Source organism: Nanorana parkeri, unplaced genomic scaffold, assembly GCF_000935625.1.
Source record: "Nanorana parkeri isolate BGI_ZX_2015 unplaced genomic scaffold, ASM93562v1 scaffold259, whole genome shotgun sequence".
NCBI classification, from domain to species: Eukaryota; Metazoa; Chordata; class Amphibia; order Anura; family Dicroglossidae; genus Nanorana; species Nanorana parkeri.
In genome coordinates this window covers 359,342-383,691 of record NW_017306527.1, presented here as the reverse complement: position 1 = coordinate 383,691, position 24,350 = coordinate 359,342, and the positions used below count along the sequence as shown (strand labels likewise).

The following is a 24,350-nucleotide window of genomic DNA, read 5'->3' as shown; positions in this document are numbered from 1 at the left end:
CTATCTACAAAATCAATGCTCCCTTGCTGGTGGACATCTGCCTGTCACCAGAGATACAGTATTAGATTGTTACCCAAGCAACCAAAAATACTTAGATGAAACAACTATAATTTAATTTCTATTGACTACTTAAAGTACAGCTATCAATGCCAAAAGTTAATAAAGTAGCTCCAGGACTAATATGTAGGCACCTGGCCATGTTCTCTCTACGGGGTTGATTTACTAAATGCAACTAAGCTGTTTACCTTGAAAGGGAATTTGCACTATGCAAGGGAAGTTCCCCTAAGATTAGTAAATGAGGGTAAGCTCTGTTGACTTCCATTACCCAATCATGTGCAAGCACAAATAGTTTTTTTTTTTCATTGCCCTTGCCCAAGATTGGGTATTCTTGGCAAAGTGAAATTTCACTACATTTATCAAGTTTTGGGGAAACTTCCCCAGCGAAGTGCAAATTCCCTTGCAGAGTGAACAGCCTATGTGTCTTACTAACACAGTATATATATATATATATATATATCTAGCCAGATTATTATGACCACCTGACGTTTGTAGGCAAATTAGCTATAATTTCGCGCTGAAGTTGCTAGAGGGCCAGACCATTATAAATAGGGAAGCAGGTTGTTTACCTTGACAGTAGAAGTGATTTTTTTTTTCTGAAGATATGGGTAAACAACGCGATTTAACAGCCTTTGAACGTAGGATGATTGTTGGCGCTCGGAGCCATGGAGCGAGTATCAGCAAAACAGCAGAATTTGTTAAATGTTAAAGAGCAGCTGTTGTTAACGTGTTTAAAGACTGGACTGTCAGCCGAAAATCTGGGTCTAAACGTGCAAATTGTGGCCGTCAGCGACTAGTCAATGTTACGGCAGAACGGAGAGTGGCAAGGCTGGTACAAGACAACAGAAGGTCAACAGTGCAGTGTCAGATTCCTCGCATCACCTTTCAACATCTCGTGGCCCAACGAAGTGCTGATGGGGTGGTCATAATAATCTGGCCACTCAGTGTATATAGATATATATGTATATATATCTATATACATACACACACAGTATATCTATCCACAAAAGGAATATGGTACACCTGAGACAGTATTGCAGCATTAATCTTTTATTATAAAGTTATTGTTAAAACATGCAACAGCTTTGGGTGGTCTCATTTGACCCTTCCTCGAGCCATGAAAAGTGTTGCAACATAGAATTTTTAGCAACTCATGGATTCAAATACATACTAAACTGGAATCGCTTGTATCTTGCGGAGTGCGGTTATTCTCTGGTTTCCGTTTATACTAAATTGGAAATTACATAATGTTCATTCAAACATTAACTTTACAATTCCTAAATATATCAAAGCTACCCATCTCTTTCAGAGTAAAGAACTAACAGGTGGATAACTCTAAGATCGCATTTCCATAACTCTGTGTATCTGTAAAAACAAAACCTACAATAACAGCCCATTTACCGTCACTATACCTCATTCAAAAAAAACAGTAGATGTAAATCAAACTCTACATTGAGACCCACCATGTATATAATGTATTAAAGTAATTTATCCACTTCCCCTCCATCCTCTTCAACAGAAGTTCCTGATTAATACCTCTCAATTTAGGAATAAAATTAAGTCATAAAATGCAATTGTGAAATCAAGTCATAAATTACAATTTTGTACTAGTATTTCCTTTTTCTACAAATTGTCTTCCTAGCAGCAATTCTATTTGTTTATCTCTAATTAAATACCTATGCCTTTCGATATGATCTTCTAACGTGACTAATTTCGCCTGCCTGCACAGCCCATGTGGGCATTTTATTGTATCAATCAAAAAAGTGCTTTGAGGTGCCAAGTAATATTTTGGAAAACAATCTGCTAATGTCTTGCAGTGACTCCTAATGCAGGGAACGACTCAATCTGACATGAGAAACAATAGGTAACCATTTTTAATATTAAAATTATGACTCCTATGACTGGTGGCTGTAGGTGTGTCCTGAGAGAGCCAAATGATTTTTTTGAGAAAGGCTGGATATGTGTATGTGAGTTTGGTCACTTGGGACAAGAATTATAAACCTCTGTCAATCATGGAAGGGGAATAAGAGCATCAAGATTGTTGAATGAGCAATTGGGATCATATTCAATGGCTCAGGTGCATTTTATTATGGAAGTTATTAGATTGACTTAAGAGAATAATTACTTAATGCTTTAGGCTCCATTCACACGGAGCGATCTGGCATTCCTGATACAGGAAAGCTAAGTGGCTCCATTCACACGGAGCGATCTGGCATTCCTGATGCAGGAAAGCTAAGTGTCCCCATTCAGATGCGGGCACTGTACCCGTTCAAGTTAATGACAGGGTGACAGCAGCTGCATCTGTAGAGGAAGTCTGGTACATGTGGTTTGAGATAGATGATTATGACCATCCTTCAACTTAGGAAGAAAATCAATGGCCATAGATCACAATTTAGTAATTGCATTTCCCTTTTGTACAAAATGTCTCGCTAGACACAGATGCTTCCAGCGAGACATTTTGTACAAAAAGGACATACAATTACAAAATTGTGATTAATGACTACTGATTTTCTTCATAAGTTGATGAATAGTTGTGATCAGGAATGTCTGTTGAAAAGGAAGAAGGTAAAGTGAATGAATGACTTAAAGTGACACTAAACTCAGGAGTTAATCCTAAAAATACATTCAAGTACCTTAACTATTAACAAAAATGTATCTTATTTGTGTATCCTTTAGCTGTAGATCCTCAAATCATCACCAAATTGGTGTTTGACGCTGTCCTTCCTTCGGGAGGGTGGCTACTTTGTTTCCTATTGTTCCTGTGTGTGTTGTAAAGTAGCCACCACTCCAAACTCACTTCCATTATAGACAATAACTTCAATATAAATTAGCTAGCTAAACGTTAACATCCTGATGGAGGAGACAACTGACCGCAGGTCAGTGTGTGTGTGTGGGGGGAGGTATGGAGGTTACAAGGAGGTACTTGGTATTTTTTTAAAAAATGCCTAACCTTTACTTTAAGGTGCTGTTGTTGATTTAAAAGAATAGAAATAGGACAAAAATATAAGTCAACTCAACATTAGAAAATGCTCTTATTTATTTTTTTTAAAAAGGCAGTACAAAATAAGTGCAGAATTCTGCACCAAATGCTTTAAGGCAGCAAATTTGAAGTACAGAAACAAAAACTCCCAACAACACAGTGTTCAATTTTCTAAGTTCAGACAGAAGGCAGTAACTGTACAGAACAAAAGAGAATTGGGTAAAACTGAGAAATCTCAGGTAGAACAAACAATATATATATATATATAAAATATGAACACATGAATGCAGTCTTCTCCCAAACTGAAGGTGCAATTTAAAATAATTAAAAAAAACTCTCCCAGAAAATGTACAAAAGGGTACTTAAGAAAATACAAAACGTTATCAAATGCTAGTGCATAATTAAGCAGATATTGTCATAGTGGTATCTTTGTCTTTATTCCAATGATGCTTTTACAAAGCCAGCATGTCTACATGCTACAAACTTAGCAGCAGAGATAAGGGGCAAGAAAAACAAAACAAAAAAAAAAGAACATTTATTCTTTGCATTACTTTTATAAAAAAATTAAATTAGTGAATAAAAATATAATTTGCTTTTTAATAAAAAAAAAAATTCCAGTCAGTAGCCTTTCAAAGCAAGCTAATCTTGTATAAAATGTAAACCATAAAAAAAAAAAAAATCAGCACTCATACAAATATATATTTTTTACATATATCTGAAAAATAAAATACAGTTCTCAGCTTCCACAGAATTGAAACCACAACAGGTCTATTCACAAAAGGGTGAAGAGTTGGAGAAGGCAGGAGAAGTGAACAATCTAGGACAACATAGCTGATTTGGAAAAATTCTCCAATTCATCTCACTTTCCAGTTCAGCTATTTTGGCCTAGATTGTTCACTTCTCCTGCCTTCTCCAACTCTTCACCCTTTTGTGAATAACCCTGTATGTATTTTGTGCTAGTGAACATTTGTGAATCTTGTAGTAATGCTTGTCACGGTTATGTGTATCAATGCATTTTTTCAACTGCAATCAGACAGTAGATGGTAGAGCTTCCGCTCTTAATGTGAAAACAAATATACATAAAACAACAATACTGGTATTGAGTTTACTTGTTCTTTAACTGTTCAGATTTCGCAAATGTAATAAATTACAATGCAACGCCCAAATACTTAGGCAGAATTGTCATTTTTTGTGTGTGGAAATGTACACCCCCCAAATAAATGTATTGGTAGGATGAAAATCCAACAAAAAGCTCAGAGATTAGAACAAAATGCACTTTGTGCTGCTCCCAACTGTTGTACCACAACAAAAGTCTCCCAATTAACAAAACTCCCAAAGTTTAATGTAGAGGAATTGTTTACGGAATTCCGAATTATCTTGAAGTGTTTCGAAAAGGATAATGCTTGTTCAGATCCACCAGCCCATCACATGACAAGCGTGGATACCGTCTTCATGCATTTATGATACATTTCTGTATACAGCTTGTGCTCGTCTATCTTCCCACAAGACATTGCTTCTAATGTATTGCCAAGCTGCTGTGGAGAAAGGAGATCAGATTAATTTTACAGCTATAGGAAAGTACATTCTATGTATTATGAGGTAGCAATGTTTAGCATGAAACATATCAGATTTATAGCTACTTGTATTACACTGTTTTGGCAGAATATTACATATTACATTCAATCATTTCTTGTCATCATCCATTTTTGTGTTTGGTGTTACTCTGGAAAATGATTTGATGACTATACATTATAACGTACTATAGGAAATCTTAAAGTACCGTATTTTTCCGTCTATAAGACGCCCCCATGTATAGGACACCGCCCACTTTTCTTACCCAAAATTCAGAAATCAATATTTTCCATGCTATTTTGCATAACTGATTACATCCGGTTTAAATTTTGCAGAGTAAGACAGCCGCTTACTGGTACCGGTATTTTTTTTTGTTTTGACATTTTTATGGGCTCCCTGTTGCATCTGGGCACTGGCTACACGCTCTCCGCAGCATCAGCTGATGTCGGGTACATAAGGCTAATGATTGGAGGAAACCTGTTAGCTTGACTCTGCAATCGGAAGTTTCACTCGTAAATTTTGGATTTAGCCTCACTTTCTATCTCGGATACATTGGTGTAGAGAAAGCGAGAATTGATATACAGTAACGCTCTGTGCGACATGCATTCCTAATCTAAATGGTTAATGCCTAGCCGGCATATACCTACAGGATTGCTTTACAAGCATATCAGTGTTTGCATATATCCCTTAAACACCTACATAAAACTTCTGAAAACTTGCCTGCATTTTTGTTCACAATGACTTTGCATACCCATCCATTGTCAATAAAAATAAACATCAATAGCCTCCTATGATTTATTAAGTAAACATAGTGACTCAACCCTGTCAATCTGTGTGAAACCTGGACAATTTGTTCCTAATCACATCTGTGTTACAAGTCATGTAAACTTTTCTAAGCACTTTTCACTTTCTATTACCCAAGATGAATAACATATAGATCTTGGATAGCTATTGTAAGGTTCTTACAAGGCAAACACTTCTGATTCACTGATGTCTTGTCATAAGGATTGTCCTAAATATGTTTCTTTTGAGTTCCACAAATTATTGAAGGAAGAATAATTGCGACAGCAAAGTCAGCCATGGCGATTCACACATTTATATAAATGCGACCAGATCTGGTTCAGTTTTACAAACTGTGCAAAGCATGAGGTGGGCATTTAATGACTGATTAAGTATGTTACACATACTATTGGTAAAGTGCTCCAGCCTGAAGAAATTATTATCATTATCCTATGGCTAAAATATAAACTCTACCGATGCCTTCAGTAATGTAACAGCACTTTGTAATTTCAATAAAACAGCCCAAAAGTAAGTAGACTTTTGCCAAATGTTTAGTTCATGCAGAATTTCCAATGGTATGCATGTACTTATATTTTTCAGGCTCTCAATTAAGCTCCTGAATGATTCCACCGTCTAACAAATCATTTTATGAGCTGAATAAACATTTTGTGGATTTTAACAAGCAGCAGCAATGCTCTTTCATAAGTGCAGTTCCCATGTTTCAAAGATTATTGCATCACCAGTTATTCTATGCAAGTAATGTGACACAGATATCAGCAATCAATGAGCAAAATGAACAAGCAGCAAATCAATATCCTGTAACATCACAACAGATAAAAATGACTAATGGGTCACTATGTCAGCATTCAGTTATAATAGTAACAAATTACCTGTAATGGGTTTGGAAATATTCTATTTCTTTGAGCAGTAAAAGACCTCAGTCGGTGATCCTCTTTATCAGACATTGGTTTCATCAGCAAAGAGCTGGTAAGAAGATTCTGAAAAAAGTGAAATTGAGATTGATTGATTGATTGCTTAACATTAGAATGGATGGACTACATTTATTTCTTTTTTTTTTTAAGCAATTGTCTGCTCAAAAGTGACATTACAGTTTTTGATGTTTCCAGCTCTGGCCACTTGCTATTGCTTTTACAAGTACTTCATACTTTCACTGACAGGTTTTACAATTATTTGGCATGATAAGATGTCCTTCATTGAAGTATGCTATGGCCACGTTATAGGAGATCCTAATATAGGAGACCCTAATATAGGAGGCCACAAAAAACGTAAGGGGGGTATTCAACCCACCAGTGGCAACAAAAACTAAAATAAAATACATAATATAAATAAAATAATAATATTATAAATAAATAATAACAGACTTACTTAATGGCATGTCTGTCTTCACAATGCAAAATAAGTTATTATGTTAGAGTATAAGTATATCAAAAGACAAAACCTTCCTTTAGTTTTGGATAATTTTAGGGAATGGTTAAAATTTCCTGTCAAGTTTTTTTGTGTGTTAGGGAGATTTTTATTATCCTAATTTCTACAAGGTAAGGAAATCCTCTGTTAGACAACTGTGACAAGAAGTGTCCCCGCTGAAGGATCTCCCTTCTATTCCTTTTCCAGCATAAAACTTCCAATTTTGGAATTGCCCTTTTAGTCCCGGTGCCAGTGGTCACCAGAACAAACACCACCAAACATGTTTTATTTGGATACACGTTAAGGAGCGCACAGGCCCACTCCGTTAGAGTAAATCCACAAGTGTTTGATGTGGGAAGGTGCACATAACATGCCATCTACTTTCTGAACCATGAAAAAAACTCTCAGTTCATATTCATTGCCTTTTCTGCCTGTGTGAAGCTGTGGTTTGTCTATGGTAATGAGGTGAGACAATAGGGGTGATTTACTAACCTAAACACACGCACTAGGTGCGTGTGATTTTTACACAGCAAAACGTATTTATCAACCAAAAAGTCTCTAAAAGCATATTTCCACTAATGCCATATATGGAAAAATCATGCACATGATGCATATATAATGCTGCTTCACAGTTTAGACAAAAATGGTTAGCTCATGCATTTACATTCCTGCATTCATCAACGCAAGCAACACAATGTAGAGCTAATTTACACAACATCACCTTGCAATTCATGCAGGGCTTTGCACAACACACCTGCTGGGTGTGTACACACTACAAAGGTGTCTAGATTCCACCAATAGATTATGCTGGGAGGGAACACACTACAAAGGTGTATACTTGTTCGTGGCGTGTTTATAAGGTTAGTAAATCAACCCCAATGACACTAAAGTGCTGACTTACTGGAGTATCTTCAAGAATATTGTGCTGAGCAAATAGCTGAGTTGTGAGGTTGTCATGTTCCCAGTAGAAGTTTCCCATCTTATGAGTTGGTGACTCCACCTGAAAACAACAAATTATACCACGTATGTCAATATGATATCCACGCAATGATGGCAGTACTCTGCAGTTAAACAAAGTGGAAATAAACGCTGGAAATCAGATTTTTGCATAATTGGCAACACATCCAAGAATACCTGCCATTAGAGAAATGTGTAGGCTGTTATTGCTGCATCCTTCTTGAAAATGCAACACCCCTGCCGTGTCTGGTTTTGATAACTTGCATAACACAAACATTAATAAAGATAATACATCAGCACGACAGTCAGGCAAGTAACATTTTTTTTTAAAGAAGTCAGCTAGACAGCCTACATATTTCTCTTACGACAGGTTTCCTTTAACAAGTGACAAGAGACATAACTGTTTTGCCCAGTTTTTATAGCAAATATTCGAATTCGAATGGGGAATAATTATAGCTGTATTATTTTAATAAACGCAGCTTTCAGGAAATCTAAAATTAAAAGCTAAATGAGACCCACCATGAAGAAAAACTATATGAGAAAATATACGAGAAGTCTCAGACTAACGATTGCCAAACTCTAGATCTTCAGGGGCAGTGATGTCACACAAGTGAAATTGATAGATGGTATATTTAATGCTTTGGAGCTAGCATGTGACAGTCTTAATGTGAAGTTTCTAACACAGATATTACTTTGTGGCAAGTTAATTTTAACATACTGCAACACATTTACTGGATCTCTTTTGAAGTCAATAGCTAACATTCTACGTACACATATTAACTTCAGTAAAAATTACATTTGCTATCAAAACTTAAAATCCCTTGAAATGCAGCAAAGTACGATTTTTTTGAAATGACTGAATCTACGCTGCACATAGAGAAGTGGCAGGCTACCTTTTCACTATTCTACAAAAAATGTGATTCAGTTTTTACTTTTAACATGCTGGTAAATGACATGGGCTGTAATACATTTTCCAGCTCAATTTCATGGATCAAAACGCAGCGGTATTCTGAAGTATACGATATGTGGAACCCTGTGTTTAGATCTACTTGATTACCTCTTGCTTAATTTTCTTTAATAGAGGTTCCTCTGTGTCATGGAACTCGGGTACAATGCCAGACTCATTAGACTCCTGTTTAATGACTTCCTGAAGGTCTTCTGCAAGGTGCGAGGGGGTGTGATGCTGAAAGAATGTAAGAGAAACTTTGGTGAGCACTGAAGTACATTCCGCCTACTTTCTGTACCTGAACAAACTAGCCCTATAATTGACTTACCGAAAGTTTCAGTGGCCCATATTTGAACTCCTGAGCTGCTAAAGCGTTTTTAAAAGGAGTGGGCGTTCTTGGAGTGCTGTCCAAAATTGATCGTTTTATGGCTGGTGTTCTAAGACTGTAAATGACAAAAGGGCCAACATAAATGTGAAATTTTTTACAGTATGGAATCAAGGATAGCTCTAAAACTGTGCAGATAAAAAGATTAAAACAAACCTGTTCAGATAGCTACTTAAAAAATGCTAACCACATATGCTACCTTCAGTTTTTTAGCAATATGACCAATCTGTTCACAGTTATCGAAAATCAATTTGTGTAGTGGAAATTAAGTGATTGATATTGACCACACGCAAAATAAATAAATAAATTCCAGGTAAACCAATAGAATTGCCACATAAACATACTACTAAAGTTGAGCTATACTCAAATGTTAAAGCGGAACTAAACCCACCAAAACAGTTACATTTTCAAGGCATGCCAACTGTCAAGGTTGCCGGTGTTTTTTTAAATGATCTTTCAACCAAACTTTCCTCAGATGGCTGGTGTCATGGCTGATCACATCTGCAGCACCATGGCAACTGCAATCCAAATAAAGGCTAAGATGACACCTTCCTTGGCTGTGAAGGTTCTGCTCTAACTTGACTTTTGGTCATGTGACTGGCAAAACCTTTTACTAGAAACACCTGAACTCAATAATTTGGAGGGGTGTCCACATACCTTTGGCCATAGAGTACATGTAAGCAAAAATAACTTACATGTGATTTTCTTTCTGTAGTCGCAGTGTGTGGTCTCGGTGAAGTGGTGTGGTGATGGGGGTCTTGTGGGAAGAACACAGTGGGGTGGAGCTTAGAGTGGGTTGTTCGATGTCCATCCCCTCATGTGCCGACACTGGGTTTAAGAACTGCCAAGAGAAGTCACAGTGATTAAAATACTATATTGTTCAAAGAAATAAATTTAGCATTAAAACATATAGCAAGTCTGTGACCACCTTGCCATAATACTAACCAGCACACTAAGTATAGAGTTGTGGAAAGAATCAGAGTATTCAGAAAAGTGGTACAGAACCAAAGATATTAAGTGCAAGAGCAAACAGACGGAAAGCACCAGCAAGCCTCCTCCAGAGTGCCAAACAAAAACACCAGTTAGTGTTACTGGTAAACTAATTTCAGAGCTCCATGTTTAAGAGTGATTTAATCACAAAGTGAAATCAATGGGTGTGTGAGGAATTAGTCATTGTTTCCAAACATTTAGTTTCTATATTGTTAATTCTTTGATGAGAATTAGTGAGAATTTCGCAGAAGTCTTCATCTACCTGAGAGGGAGAGAAGGGCAGGCTTTTGATTGGGGAGAGACCACTCTCTCCACTGGTTAGGCAACTGAGACGCCCTCTCTTTTTGCACAGGACGATCAACGGCGACTGGCTGCACTTTGAGCAATCTAGGGAACTGGGCGAAGTGGGAGAACCCATACAGAGCATGGTTGTGCCTATGTCTGTATCAGATTCAGCCCCAGGGCCGCACAGGCCGCCCATCTCCTTGGGAGGCTCGGAGTCTCGGCCTGAGGGGGAACTGCTGTTTGAGGAATCTGCTTTCTCACTGCTTTCAAAACTGTTGACTTCACTCCATGAAGAAGAATCCTGAAACAATGTAGGAGGCACGCAACTTTAACATAATGCAAGGTGCCACCTTAAATGCTTCCGCAAAGGAACATTACTACTTACACATTTAAAGAAGAAGAATGTATAGATAAATCATTTTCATTTACATACTGTGTATACATTGCTGCAAAACAGCTACATAATGGGGGTGATTTACTAACCTAAACACACGCACGCACTAGGTGCGTGTGATTTTCACACAGCAAAACGTATTTATCAACCAAAAAGTCTCTAAAAGCATATTTCCACTAATGCCATATATGGAAAAATCATGCACATGATGCATATATAATGCTGCTTCACAGTTTAGACAAAAATGGTTAGCTCATGCATTTACATTCCTGCATTCATCAACGCAAGCAACACAATGTAGAGCTAATTTACACAACATCACCTTGCAATTCATGCTTGGCTTTGCACAACACACCTCCTGGGTGTGTACACACTACAAAGGTGTTTAGATTCCACCCATAGATCATGCTGGGAGGGAACACACTACAGAGGTGTATACATGTTCGTGGTGTGTTTATAAGGTTAGTAAATCAACCCCAATCTATCACACATTTTCTCAACCAGTATCCCAGGGTACAAGTGTGTATCTTTTCGTGCTCAAACACTTATATAACAAAGGCTAAAGTTTTACCAAATCATATTGAAATTAATATAATTATGTTTTTAAAACAACTATTGTACAGGCTGGAGAGCATGAGCACAATTTGAGGGTAAAATAAATAAAATTACATGCACCAAGGGATACCTGAAACAAACTGAGCTGTACCAGGAAGTACTTGGCTCTCAAAAAGTGCTAAATTGCCGACAGTAATCCTGTGACGATAAAACAATGGGAGCTACCATCACTGACTTGTTTTTGAAAGGTGCAAGCTGTTGCCCTGATCCTAGCTTCACTATCTAGTAAGTGACTGACCTAGAACAAGTGTGCACAAAGGAAGTTCAGACTTAACTAGCTGCAAGCTTGACCCGGGTCAGCAATCCAATAAGTAGTTCAGGCAAGATCGTGATGACCATTCCCAAGCTGCCACTTTTTAAACAGAAGTCAGCAATGGCTGATCCAATATTTAAAAGCTTTTATGTTTCTTTAATTAGGCTGAGCAAAACTTCTCCACCATACTCATAATTTAAGGACCTACAACTTTTTTTCTGGCTACCTAATAACTAAGGTTTATGCTCTCCAATTCTCTTAACTAAAAAAAAATAAAAAATATTACATTTAGTATTGCTTTATAAGATGGAATTCATTATAGTATGTCCATCAAAGAACAAAGCATTAATAAACAAACAACATGCAGCTTTAAGCTTGAAAAAGAAAAGGAAATAAACAATAACCAAGAAACCACATTCTGCAGGATAAGTATATACAAAGATGCGGTCGTACACTGGATACTTAAAGTAAACCAGTACCAGAAAAATAACTACTATCTAGCTTGCAGATAGTTGGCAACATACAGTGCAAGGCCTTACTTTCTGCATTACAATAATTCTCACTACAGTTCCATCAGAGCCCTACAGAATAATACTGACTTCAGGGGTGTGGGGAGAGTAGGTATGCAAGCCACTGGAAAGAGCTCGGTGTCTGAGTGACCTATTGGCATATGTCTATGAACATACTAATGTTCAGAAAATGGTGATTTGCATAGGAAAATCTGCAGGCCACGGTGGCACTGTGAAAAGGATTATTTTAACAGGAAGTACTGCCTACTTTAATATACGGTCTGCAAGATAGCTAACAGTTTTATTTATTTATTTAGGTCAGGTACACTTAAAAGTACAGTGAATTATTTTGAATACAAATCAGTGGCCAATTGGCATTGCTTTCTGAACTAAGGTGCAACTGAACTCTTGGCTTTACTAAACAGGCTGTAGTGCAAACAAAATTACAAAAGCAATTGAAATTTTGTGGCACACAAAAATGACATTAGTAGAGTATGTGCTCTCCTCATGAACATGAATATTAAGAGTTCTAATGCTGTGTCAATTTTACGTGATCTATGAAATGTTTGGATTACTTACAGAATCGATATATTGCAAAGTATCATTGTATTCAGGCATATCCTTCATCTGTATTAACAGATTTACACCAAAGCACCTAGCTGGTGAAGCACTTTCTTCTGGCAGGCAACCATGGTCTACTGGAGGAGAAGGTGTACAGTGATGGGGTTCCCCAAGGCAAGAAGCAGGAGCACTGTTACCATGGGGCCTAGAGTTGTCAGCGATCGTTGTGCTCTGCCAAACTGGATATTCTTCTGCATGGTTCTGTGTTTTACAAAAGGAGATGGAAAAAAAAAAGAAGGAACTTAGAATGAAATTGCTCAAGGTGTCTCACACAGAGCTACGGGCCAGATAAAAGCTGTTGCATCATCTAAAGTACTTGCACTTCTGAAACAGTTGTCAAGATGTTTCCTTTCATCAATGTAGTAGCCAGCCTGAAATACACTGCTATGTGTTGTGTCATCATGCAATGACTATTTCATACTACAGATCTGTTCATGCAGCAAAGTCCCTGTACAGTTTTAAAAAACAATAACCATTAAAAAGTGAGAACCTTTAATCAGCTAGGGTGTTCTACTTTAACCAAAAACTAGGTCCCATAGAAAAATAGCTTGGACTGGTCCTGACACCCTCATAAGAAACAGCAGGATCCTCATCCTCTTGTTATTCATGCTGTTTTCACAGGCTACAACTGCTTTAATACAGGATATAGAATATTTATACTATGATAAGACTAGCATGAACAACCTATAAAAATGTACATGTGTAACTAAATGCTAAACCACACTACTCTACATTAGCCCCTAAAGGTACTATTTTAATGTGTCTAATGGTGCACGTCCGTAAAACTTACGAATATGTGTGAGATCTAATCTTTGTTAAAAGAAGGACAGAATGACAAAGGCATGTGATCAATATGCTGAACACTTAGGGGTCTATTTAAAGAATATACTCAACTTTCGCACAATATAGGTGCGAATGTATCACATTCATGAAAACGTCACAAATAATTTGTTCTATTGTTGTCAAATTTGAATGTAATTAGAATGTGTTAATAAATATACATGTTATTGTATGTCTTTCTCTGTCAAATATAAGCAGTACTGGATCCAAAACATTCTGAAAACATTCAATTCTAATAGAGAAAATAACCCAAGAACATTTCATTCTAAGGGAAAACAGCCCAATAACAGACAATTAGAAATTAAATTACCCTAAGGGCATTTGATCCTATTAGAAAACACCCTAAGAACATTTAACCAGAAGAGAGGATACCCTAAGAACATTCAATATTGGCCCATTCCCACAGCAGCCACAGAATTATAAATTGTGTGAGAAATCCCTAAAACTGATTAATTTACACAAAATAAAAGGTATATGCAGTTTTGCTGGACAGCGGTGCATATTTTTTTTTTTTTATATCTAGACGTCTTAATCCATTTGGATTTCAGATAGTCTGGAAGACCTGGCATGAGTGAGCCTGCTCTTACTGGTATTGCGTTACGTCCATTCAGTTCATTTTCCGTTGACATAAGTAGTAACTCCAATTCTTTTATCCTCTTTTCTTTTTCTGGATCTTCATCATTATATTGTCTCTGAAAATAACAAAAAAAATTACAAACCAAGAAGACAATTAACTGGTTGACATTAGTCAGGTGTTAGAAGGCTATGAAAGTCTTGTTGAGCTACTTCTGTCCAACTAGGGGTTACTAATCAGCAGTTTAGGCTACCAGTTGCACATTTTTATTTTACAAAATTTCTATATTGTTGGAAAATCTCCCATCGAATGAGGTCCAAAGCCTTCCCACCCTCAGCATACATGTCCTGGGGTCACAATCGGGTCAGAATTAGTGTAAGTCCCAGTATGGCAACAACTTGTTCAAGGACAGCAATTGCCTCCATGATGCCACCCTCGGGGAGTTATCTATGGGCAGCCTAAGTAAGTTCAGACAAAATTCTGTAATTTAATAAGTGAAAAAATGCTGGATTGTGTTTACATTGTTTTCAGCAAGTTCCATTTCAAACTGATCTCTGCCCAAACCTATAATCTGTGATAACAATAGCACACACTAGAAATGACTCCACTATTCTTGCTAAGTCATTACTTCCCCTTTCCCTGGCTTTTCCTTTTGCTATATGTGTGTTTTCACAGTGACCACAAATTAGCTCCTGTGTGGAAGCTCTAAGACTAGTAAAAACAACAAGCTCATAGGCATCAACTTAAACATAATGTGCAAATATGATATCCACACAAGTTGTTCCACATAGTTAGATAACATGTAAGTACTCTACAATCTACTAAAGAGAGAAAAGACAACATATCTAATAAATGTCATCCATAAATACTCATTTTTAATAAATGACTTGTAGGAAAAAGTACCTGGACAGCAGAAGTTGCTGGTTGAGGGACGTTGACTATATTTACATGAAGTGCTACAGGATAAGGTGCCTGTGAATAGAGAACAAGAAGAGGAGTTGAGACAATAAAGCAGGTCATTTCATACAACAGTACTTAAATGCACTCTAGTACCAGTTTTTATTATGCATGTTATTGTTTTCCATGTTGTTTGTTAGGTCTCCATTATTTGCATATATAAGTTGAATCATACTATTCTTTCAAACTACTAAGTGGGGGCCTTTGGAAATATTCTACACAGCACCCATTGTTTCTACACAATAGGAGTGGTTCCACTGTCAAGTAGGCAAAAAACTCCCCCTATAATCATAAATAAAACGTTTGCATAGGTGTTTGCATTAGTCCTCCACATATTCAAATGAGGTGGGATTTTACCTCAGTCTTTTGAAAAAGCCTTTATGATATTGATGAAGCACTGTTGCCACCAAACCAATAATTTGACCAAGATTTGCATCTCCAGTCTTAAAGTCTTAATTTATAGGCTGGCTTATAAATGTCCTTCATATGTTAATGCAACCTGAAAGTTACAATTTTCAAACTTACAAGCACATTTTAATGACGCATATAAAAAATTGTTTTGGATGTCATTAAGGCAGCATTTGCAGTTGTGCAGGTGCATTGTAGAGTGTGGTCAATGCTAATCATATTAAATGGCACCTAATGCGAATGCACGAGCAAAACAAATGCTCCTTACCCTCAGCACACAATAATAAACACATTGATTGCCCGGAGAGGTGCTGGGGAAAAAAAACAAGTCAGCAGTATTTTGGTCTGCTGACACACATTGAGAGCTGATTGAAAATGACTGAGCGCTCCATGCAACACAAGTTGAAATAAAAACAAATGTGAAAATATGTGCAAGTCTGACTGAACCCTTAAATGAATCATGGAACACGCTAGTCTTATTTTGAAAATGGAAATGCGGGTAATTTTTTTAATAAACTGAATACGATCAGCTGGACTGAATGAAATAAATGCTGCCTATATCACACAAAGCTCTTTAATAATGAACCTTTATAAAACAGGCTGTATTAAAATGCTAACCACCAAAATATTTAAATGAAAACACTGCTATCCAAGGATGTGGGTAATTGCACACGCTGCTTACATTTGGTGGCTCAGGCAGATGGTAGTAGAAACTTGGGACGTGGCTGCTTTGAGCAAGCTGTATAGAAGGTGCAGTGTGAGTGGTAAAGGCCATTAAGGGGTTTTTTGTAAAGCTTGTGGCTACAGAAGCCTGGTTGGTTTTGGATGATTCCTGCAGATAACCTTCCTGTTCGACCTTGCGCCGCATAGTAGAATTCCAGTGGTTCTTGATAGCATTATCCGTTCTGCCCAATATAGAATAATAATTTAAAAACGTTACCATAGAATAGAAATTATATTAAAAAAGGACCTTTATAAAAGAAAGCTACATGATGAGAGTGGTCAAAATCAGGACTTAATACATTTTACAGCAGAACTCCAGGCAAATCTTTTTTATTAAAATGTGCTGTGTATCATATACTGTACTTCTCTCTGAGGTGTATGCTACCTCCAGGATCTATGTCATTTCTATGTTATTAAAACTTTAATTGATGCTGGATAGTATAGCTGTCACTATACTGCCAGAACTGCGGCTCTCGAACACAGAAGCCATACTGTTGTTTATCCACCCCTCCTCTTCCCTTATCCATTCACAGAATACTTTGTATTTTATGAATGGTTTACATAGTACAAGGCATTCTGTGAATGGAGAAAGTGAGAAGAGGGGTGAATCAACAACAGTATGGCTTCTGTGTATGAGAGACACAGCTCTCATAAATGCTATGCCAGAAGTATTGCCAGAGCTATACTACCAAGCATCAATGAAAGTGTCAATGATTAGGAAATGGCAGCAATCCTGTATGTGGCATACACCTCATGAGAGTTAACCATTTGTTACTCAGCACATTCTAAAAACAAAAAAACTTTGCCTGGAGTTCTGCTTTAAAGATCTCTAAATGGTTCGATGTAAGTGTACGCACACGCACTACACTTACCTCTGTTCCTTTAATTCAGATATGTTTAGGTCTAAAATTCGGAGAAACAGAGGTAATTGTATACACTTGAAGAACTAAACGCCATAACAAAAAGGTCATATAATGCACCTAACCGGTCCGTAGATGTTGTGGCTGCATTCGTTTTTTATTTATCAGGCTAAAGATATTCAACAAGTACAGAAAAGCCTATTAACCCTGCTAGAAATACAGTGTTCTTTTCACTTGCCATGAGCTGAGCTAAAAGCAGAAAAAAAAAAATCTAATCTGTCCTCTGTAAACTAATACTCCCATCATAATCATCATCCATGTAATGGAAAAGAACAATGGCAGACATGTTTGAAGTCCAGCCTTGGTGGCAACCATGGCTCCCTCTGCAGATACAGTGGAGGAGTGAATGTAGCTACCCAGAGAAAGTGTGCTATTCCCCAAATAACTAGGTAAAAAGAAAAAAGTCTGGAAAAAGTAAGCTTATGCATCCACTATATCTAAGGACTGGTAAGCTGCAATATAACATATTTGTTTTTGTGTTTGGATACACTTTAATTACACTATCGTCGAGAGATCCCTAAACTTGGAGCTTCTCTTTAAGCAGGCTAACATACAGTTCTGAGTCATACACAACATTTTCTTTTTAATTAAAGCATGCTGTGCTCCCTAAGTGAATGTTTAAAGTAATAAGACATTTTACTGGGTTCCAGTGGATTAGGTTTGCAACAATAAAAATGTATTAAACAGTAAATGAAAGTCCTCAAAACAAAATTTTGTATGCCTATAAACAAGCCCGAGAATAGAAAAAAAAAAAAAAAAAAAAAGGGAAAACATTGGAAAAACATGCAGCAATACGATTTGAATCTATGGCTAAGCCAAAGAATGTTTATGGTGATGCCTGTTCTATTACCTCCCAGGAAGAAGCTTGGCAATTTCTGCCCATCTATTTCCAAGGCGCTTGTGTGCCTCAAAGATTATTCTGTCCTCTTGTTCTGTCCAGGAGGTCTTCTTCACTTCTGGATTCAGATGATTGTGCCATCTCTCTCTGCACTGCTTGCCAATTCTCCCTTTCAAGTGCTTGGCAATGACAGACCAGCGTTTGGGGCCATACTTCTGTACTAGTTCTATTACCTAAAGAAATAGAAGAATTGGTAACACTGGTAAATAACGAATAACAAGCATTCCATATTTACAGGGGAACACTGAGACTGGTGAAATATAATTTGTATATGCTGAATTATACAAACGCTTTTCTTTTTTATTGTATTTAAAGAGCAATTTCAGGCAAGAAGAGAAACCAATCAATGAGCGAATAATGCAAATTTGTGTCAACATAAGTCAGCAGATCCATTACGTTTGCTAAAAACTGGACTTTCTTTAAGCCACTACATCTAGGGTCCAAAGACCAACTCAAAAGGTCACTTGAGAGTGTAATTGAAAACTGTGCTGTGTAGCTTTCTGTTTCACCAACCACATTTACAGAGGCAGGTTGGAATGTGACTGGGGGCTGAGTGAAAGTGTATATTAGTTTTACATCTACAAGAAACCTGCAGTGAGTGTATTTGGGAATAGTTCTCGTGCAGAGTTCCTCAGACCGCCACATTACTGACAGAAGGAAATATGGTAGAATGGTCTACATTGGCTGGATGAAAAACTATACCAAGAAGGCAAACTGTGCTCCTTGTATGCATATCAAGGTTTAAAATATTACATTACGACTAAAATATACTTTATACTAAAATAGACTAAAAGGCAAAGTAAAAAGGTTTAATTTAGTTCTGGAAGAGCGTTTTTATGGTCACTCGTGTCCCCACTGAGGAGTTTTCCTAATTTTCGGTGTGTTAGCAAAGACAAGAAGAATGGGAACTCTTTTCAATGGCATTATAGAGCTTGTTTTAATGGAGTGGAAAAGGGTTAGAACTGCTTTCAGCTTTTATTACAGTCCTCATAGTCATTTGGGAGCATTCACTGAACATCATATGTGGTCTACAAGACTGAAGGGTGGTAGACCTTCCAAATGGGAATGAGGACAGCAATAAATAACTGACAGAGGTTCTAACCTTTACGCACTCTATTCCAAACTAAGAGAAATGACTGGCCTGTACTTGGGCTTTATTTTAACACAAAGAACAAACTAATTGTAAGTGCCTCAATCAGTCCAAAACGGAGTAAAAACATTGTAGATGGCTTACCCGCTGGTCTTCTTCTTTGGTCCACGGTCCCTTAATAAGTTCAGGGTTTAAAACCTTCTGCCATCGATGCTGGCACTGAACATCTGTCCGGTTCTTTGGGTGATAGAAATAAAGGGAGATCAGAGTTAATTCATTTGTATACAAAGACATTTTACCCGTTTTAAATGTACTGATGTATGTACTGTATATTGATCAGTGTTCTTCGTACTTGTAGATACGAGTTGGCAGACTTACCGGAAGGAAACTAGCAATAACCTTCCAATCCTCTGTGCCATTCTGTTCTACTAATTTCTTCAGCTTTTCATCCTGTAGCAAAGGAAAATAAATGTGAGCGTGTATTATTATCCCAGTATTATAGTAAAATATCAGAAATCTTCTTGCTGTACCAAGGGTCCTCCCCAAATTTGTTATTCACTGTACCAGTAGCACATACCACATTGACTTACATTCAAAGCTATTCAAGACCTTAGTGCATAATGTGCAAAAAAAGCCATTAAAGAAGTGCATAATATCTGAATGTAGTATAACTGGTATAAACGTAGACTGCTCTTCAGTTTTGTATAACTAAACATAACATTACATCAGTAAGCAAACAGCTCTTAGGACTAGCTGCCAGTTAACATAAAAATAATAGGTCACTCCCTGTCCCTCTCTAAGCAACCACTCTATAACAAACCTGGAACTTGGATGCCTTAGTAAGTCAATGAAGGAATAGAGTCCCTGAAGTATATAAAACAATCTCAGAGCAAACAGTAAAGCTTTACTAGTGATCATCAAACACTTACCTCTTCGCGTGTCCATCGCGTCTTGCCCATATGCCGCTTTCCTTTCGAAAGCATGCCATCATAATCATGTTCGTACATTTCTATGTCCTCATCTTCTTCCTCTGAGCTGTATAAGCTGTAGAGAGACACATGAATCACTTCAGCAATGTATTTTTTTTATTTTTTTTACCTTCTCTCATCATTCTCCTGTTACAAAATCACATTAAAAGAGGAAGTTTCACCTGAAAATCTGGAAACCTTGCACAACAAGATTTTGCACGCTACTTTGCTGGTCTGATACTCTGAACAGGTTCTACTGTTTTTGGTATCCACAGATACAAGAGAAAGGTCCTGGCAGACTGCTCAGTGCTCTACATGTTCAGACCTGCTCTTGCTGTCAGATGAGTGGCAAATTGCACATTTGGCAACCTTTCCACCAATAAAGTCAAAATAAGCTTTGAATGTCTAAGGATAGTAAAAAGAACCTGATATTGTGTGTCATTTACACAAGCAGGCCTTGAGATTCTTTATCTACTTTATGAAATACTCCAGCATTTGTGACTCTTTGGAGACAACCCAAACTTTTGTCTTCGCCTTCTTGTGAGTGAAGGAAGGAGCTTTCAATCTGACCTTTTGTGCAGGATTTATATATACTCAGGACAACTTTCCATTTTTTTATACTCTGCAAACTATTTCAAGAAAATGTAGAAGCTTTGAGAAAAGCTGCATATTGACAGATAGATCTTCCACCAAAGGCAGTAGAAGTCCTTGTTCAAATCACAGCACCAAATTGGACCTGCTATATTCCAAACAAACTGATGGATGTGCACATGTTTACAAATATGTGTGTTGCCATTTACCTTAAATTAAACATTTCCATTAATTTACAAACCTCTCCAACTTTTTACATGGCTTGGTATAGCTACCCAAAAGCATCTCCTTTTAGCACAGCCTTACCATGACCAGATCAAAAGTGAAGCCATACATTAAATGGCCTCATGACACTAATGAGGTACAGTCATGCAGATCTATGAGATCCCTTTTCGAAATATGTATCTGGCTAAAAGCCACGACTAACACGTTGTTTTGTAAACAAACACAATTGCCAACACACCCGCAGTTCATGGGCAAGAAGACAAAAACATATTTTTTTTTTTTTAACAGGAGTGCTACAAAGCCTACAAGTTGCAAGTCAAAAAAGCAGAGTTTTACTTTTGCAGTGATGTCCTTGTACATCATGCTTGTTCTACTTCAGACCCCTTCCAAAATAGCTATTGCTGTTCTTTTAGAATTACTAGGACAGCCTAATTTATGACTAAGGGGTTTCCCCATCAGCAGTATTTAAGTGAAAGGAAAATGTTAGTGTTCTCATGCAATTGCAAGCTGCCTGTCAAAAAGTTAAAATGCAAAAAGCAGCGTCTAAGAACCGATTAAACAGCCTGGTCGCACAAGTCCTGTACCTGGGTACTGATACAAGTTTCATGAATAAAGCGGGGCACATTTTCAGACAGGAAACTAATTCAAGTTGTTTCAAAGATACCCTAAGCTTGGTTACAAGTGTAAAGTTTTATAACAGATGTCTCTCTATGGAAAGAGATGATGTCAAATGAAACTACCCTGTGAAAGAGAGATCATCTGTCTTGATAGTGCAAGTATCTATAGAGTAAGTTACCAAAAAGATACAATCCAAAGACAGGTGATGGCACATGCATGGTAAAAGAGTTCATCCAGTACTACCATCGTAAGAGCGGGTTAAACATTTTGAGCAGTTTCATCAGACTGTGGTTAGACTAAGGTAAGCAGTAAGTTATAAGTTTGGAAGGAACTCGGTTATGCAATGGTCTAAGAGGTGAAAGGGAAGATAGATGGGCAGATGGGTGGGGGCTGTTTTGCCGCTTTTACAAATAGGCCAAGACAAATATACTAAGCGGAGAGCTGACAACGCCAATGTAGGGGTAATTAACCCCTGCCGCGTTAGATGACGTCCAATGCATTTACTAATCAAAATGCGTCCACTTGCACTGTTCCTATTGACAGACAAACTGCATTGACCTTATAATCACATATTGTAAGCTAGCATAGAATATCTGAGCCCTGCAGATACCATTAATGAGCAGGTAACAGAACTGGTTTTAGTAGACCTACAAACAGCAGGAACAAGTTCAAGTCCACAATGAGTCCAGCTGCACCAGGGGCAAAGTGTTATTTTTCTTTTTCCTAAAGACACCATTCACACCTGAGCATTTCTGTACACGATTCCCAAAGTGCGACAATGCTCAAGACAAAGAATCCCATTATTCTCAACGGGTCTGTTCACACCTGAGCACTGTGCAGCTTGTAGCTCAACAAAGTACAAGAGCTTTAAAGCAGATTAAACTGAATTATACATCAACTATGCTATCAGTATAGAAATACATGCATGCAGTAGACAGATAACTAATATTCCTCTTTCCAGTAATACAGCAACTACAGGAGCCATAATAAAAAAAAAAAAGCACACATGATGAAAAACCTATATACAGCAAATACAGGAGCCATAATGCATGCACACATGATGGAAAACCTGTATACAGCAAACACATGAGCCATAATGCATGCACACATGATGATGAAAAACATGTATACAGCAAATACAGGAGCCAAAATAAAAGCACACATGATGATGAAAAACCTATATACAGCAAACACATGAGCCATAATGCATGCACACATGATGATGAAAAACATGTATACAGCAAATACAGGAGCCAAAATAAAAGCACACATGATGATGAAAAACCTATATACAGCAAACACATGAGCCATAATGCAAGCACACATGATGATGAAAAACCTGTATACAGCAAATATAGGAGCCAAAATGAAAGCACACGAGATAAAAAACCTACATACAGCAAATACAGGAGCCATAATGCATGCACACATGATAAAAACCTATGCCAGATACTACTAGGACAAAAAAGCATGCAACAGTCTACAAGAATGGCACCACCACATATGGTGGTTTTTAATCGGGGCTCTATGGGTCCAAGAACAGTGAGCTGGAAGACAAATCATCATCATCTCCTGTGCAGAGGTGTCCAAGCCAACAATGACACGTTACAGGAGATGAGCCGGTGCGCTGCTGGCACATGGACATACAATGCAATGCACGATCTAAAGCAATTGATTTTATATTCAATGGCCCCAAGATGACATTTTTAGGACCGATGAGCCTTGTAGATGCTTGATCGGACAGAAAATCCCCTGTAGGAGATGTAGTCTGTGCCACCACCGCTAAGAACATCGCACAAACTGTCTATAAGAACATCAAACTTCATTTAAGCACAAACTGCACAATGCAGTCTATAGGAACACTGCACAAACTTTTATAACAATACACAAGCTTTCTATAAGAACAATGAACAAACCTTCTATAAGAACAATGCACAAGGTGAGATTTACCCCCTCTGATCACTCAATGCAGAGCCATCAAATGCTACAAAGTTGAAGGCAAGAAGCGCTGCAGCAGCTGGGATGCCTCGGTGGGTTTCCCCTGGCGGCACTTTCATACCATGAGCATCAATGACGGTCACAGGTCATCATAGAAGATGCGAGTGCCGTGCGGTTTATTTATAAGGAGGAAAGTCCCCTACGGGAAAGGGACAGCGTTCTGTGCTAGATCCACGTGTGCGATGATCGGGGACATCACCGGAGAATCTTACACTGGGCATATACTATACAAGCTGATTGGGCGATCTATGTAGAATGGACTAGGCAAAGCTGAACGATCAACTTGGCATGCAATCAGGCAGACCATTATTAGATCTAGATTGGCCAATCAGATTGTACAGTGTAAGATCAGCCTGATCTAGCTGGCACCTCCAGCCCTTGTCATTGACAGGTGGCTAGCAATGTCCTGGGGACAGCTGATCGCCGCCAGTAGGTGAGCCCTGACAACGTGCACATCCCACCGTCTTCAGCAGCCTTCCTCTTCTGTATCCATCTGGGCATCTCAAACAGCACGGCAACATTGTAACAAGTGTAAAGTCGAGAATCCAGCTGGGTGACAACGCTGGTCCCATGTGCAGAATGAATAGCTGGGCACCTCTCTGACTTATTACTTTTACCTGTTCCTGAGTCTCCTGGCCATCCTGAGATCAAGGTCAGGGGAGGGTGAGCAACGAAAGGTGACTGTGCTCCTAGCTCAGAGGATACAGTGCACTGAAAGTGCAGGAGCTCGAGAAAAGGAGGAGAGCCCATAGGGGGGAGGAGCTTGAAGGA

General features: G+C 38.0%; 1 protein-coding gene across 2 annotated transcripts; it reads right to left on the bottom strand.

Moving 5' to 3' along the window:
- Positions 1-4,137: 4,137 nt before the first annotated feature.
- MYB (MYB proto-oncogene, transcription factor) lies at positions 4,138-24,273 on the bottom strand. Of its 2 annotated transcripts, XM_018556934.1 has the most exons (16): positions 24,197-24,273; positions 20,109-20,223; positions 19,558-19,629; positions 19,324-19,416; positions 18,042-18,262; positions 16,231-16,453; positions 15,087-15,155; positions 14,197-14,301; positions 12,728-12,970; positions 10,355-10,678; positions 9,798-9,943; positions 9,046-9,160; positions 8,829-8,954; positions 7,716-7,814; positions 6,280-6,387; positions 4,138-4,572 (listed from the first exon to the last, which is right to left on the bottom strand). In XM_018556934.1, the coding sequence occupies exons 1-16, from the start codon at positions 24,217-24,219 to the stop codon at positions 4,462-4,464; spliced, it is 2,193 nt and encodes a 730-aa protein (XP_018412436.1). In that variant the 5' UTR covers positions 24,220-24,273; the 3' UTR covers positions 4,138-4,461. The 2 variants fall into 2 exon arrangements, with proteins under 2 accessions (XP_018412436.1, XP_018412437.1); XM_018556935.1 differs by lacking the exon at positions 10,355-10,678.
- Positions 24,274-24,350: the final 77 nt, after the last annotated feature.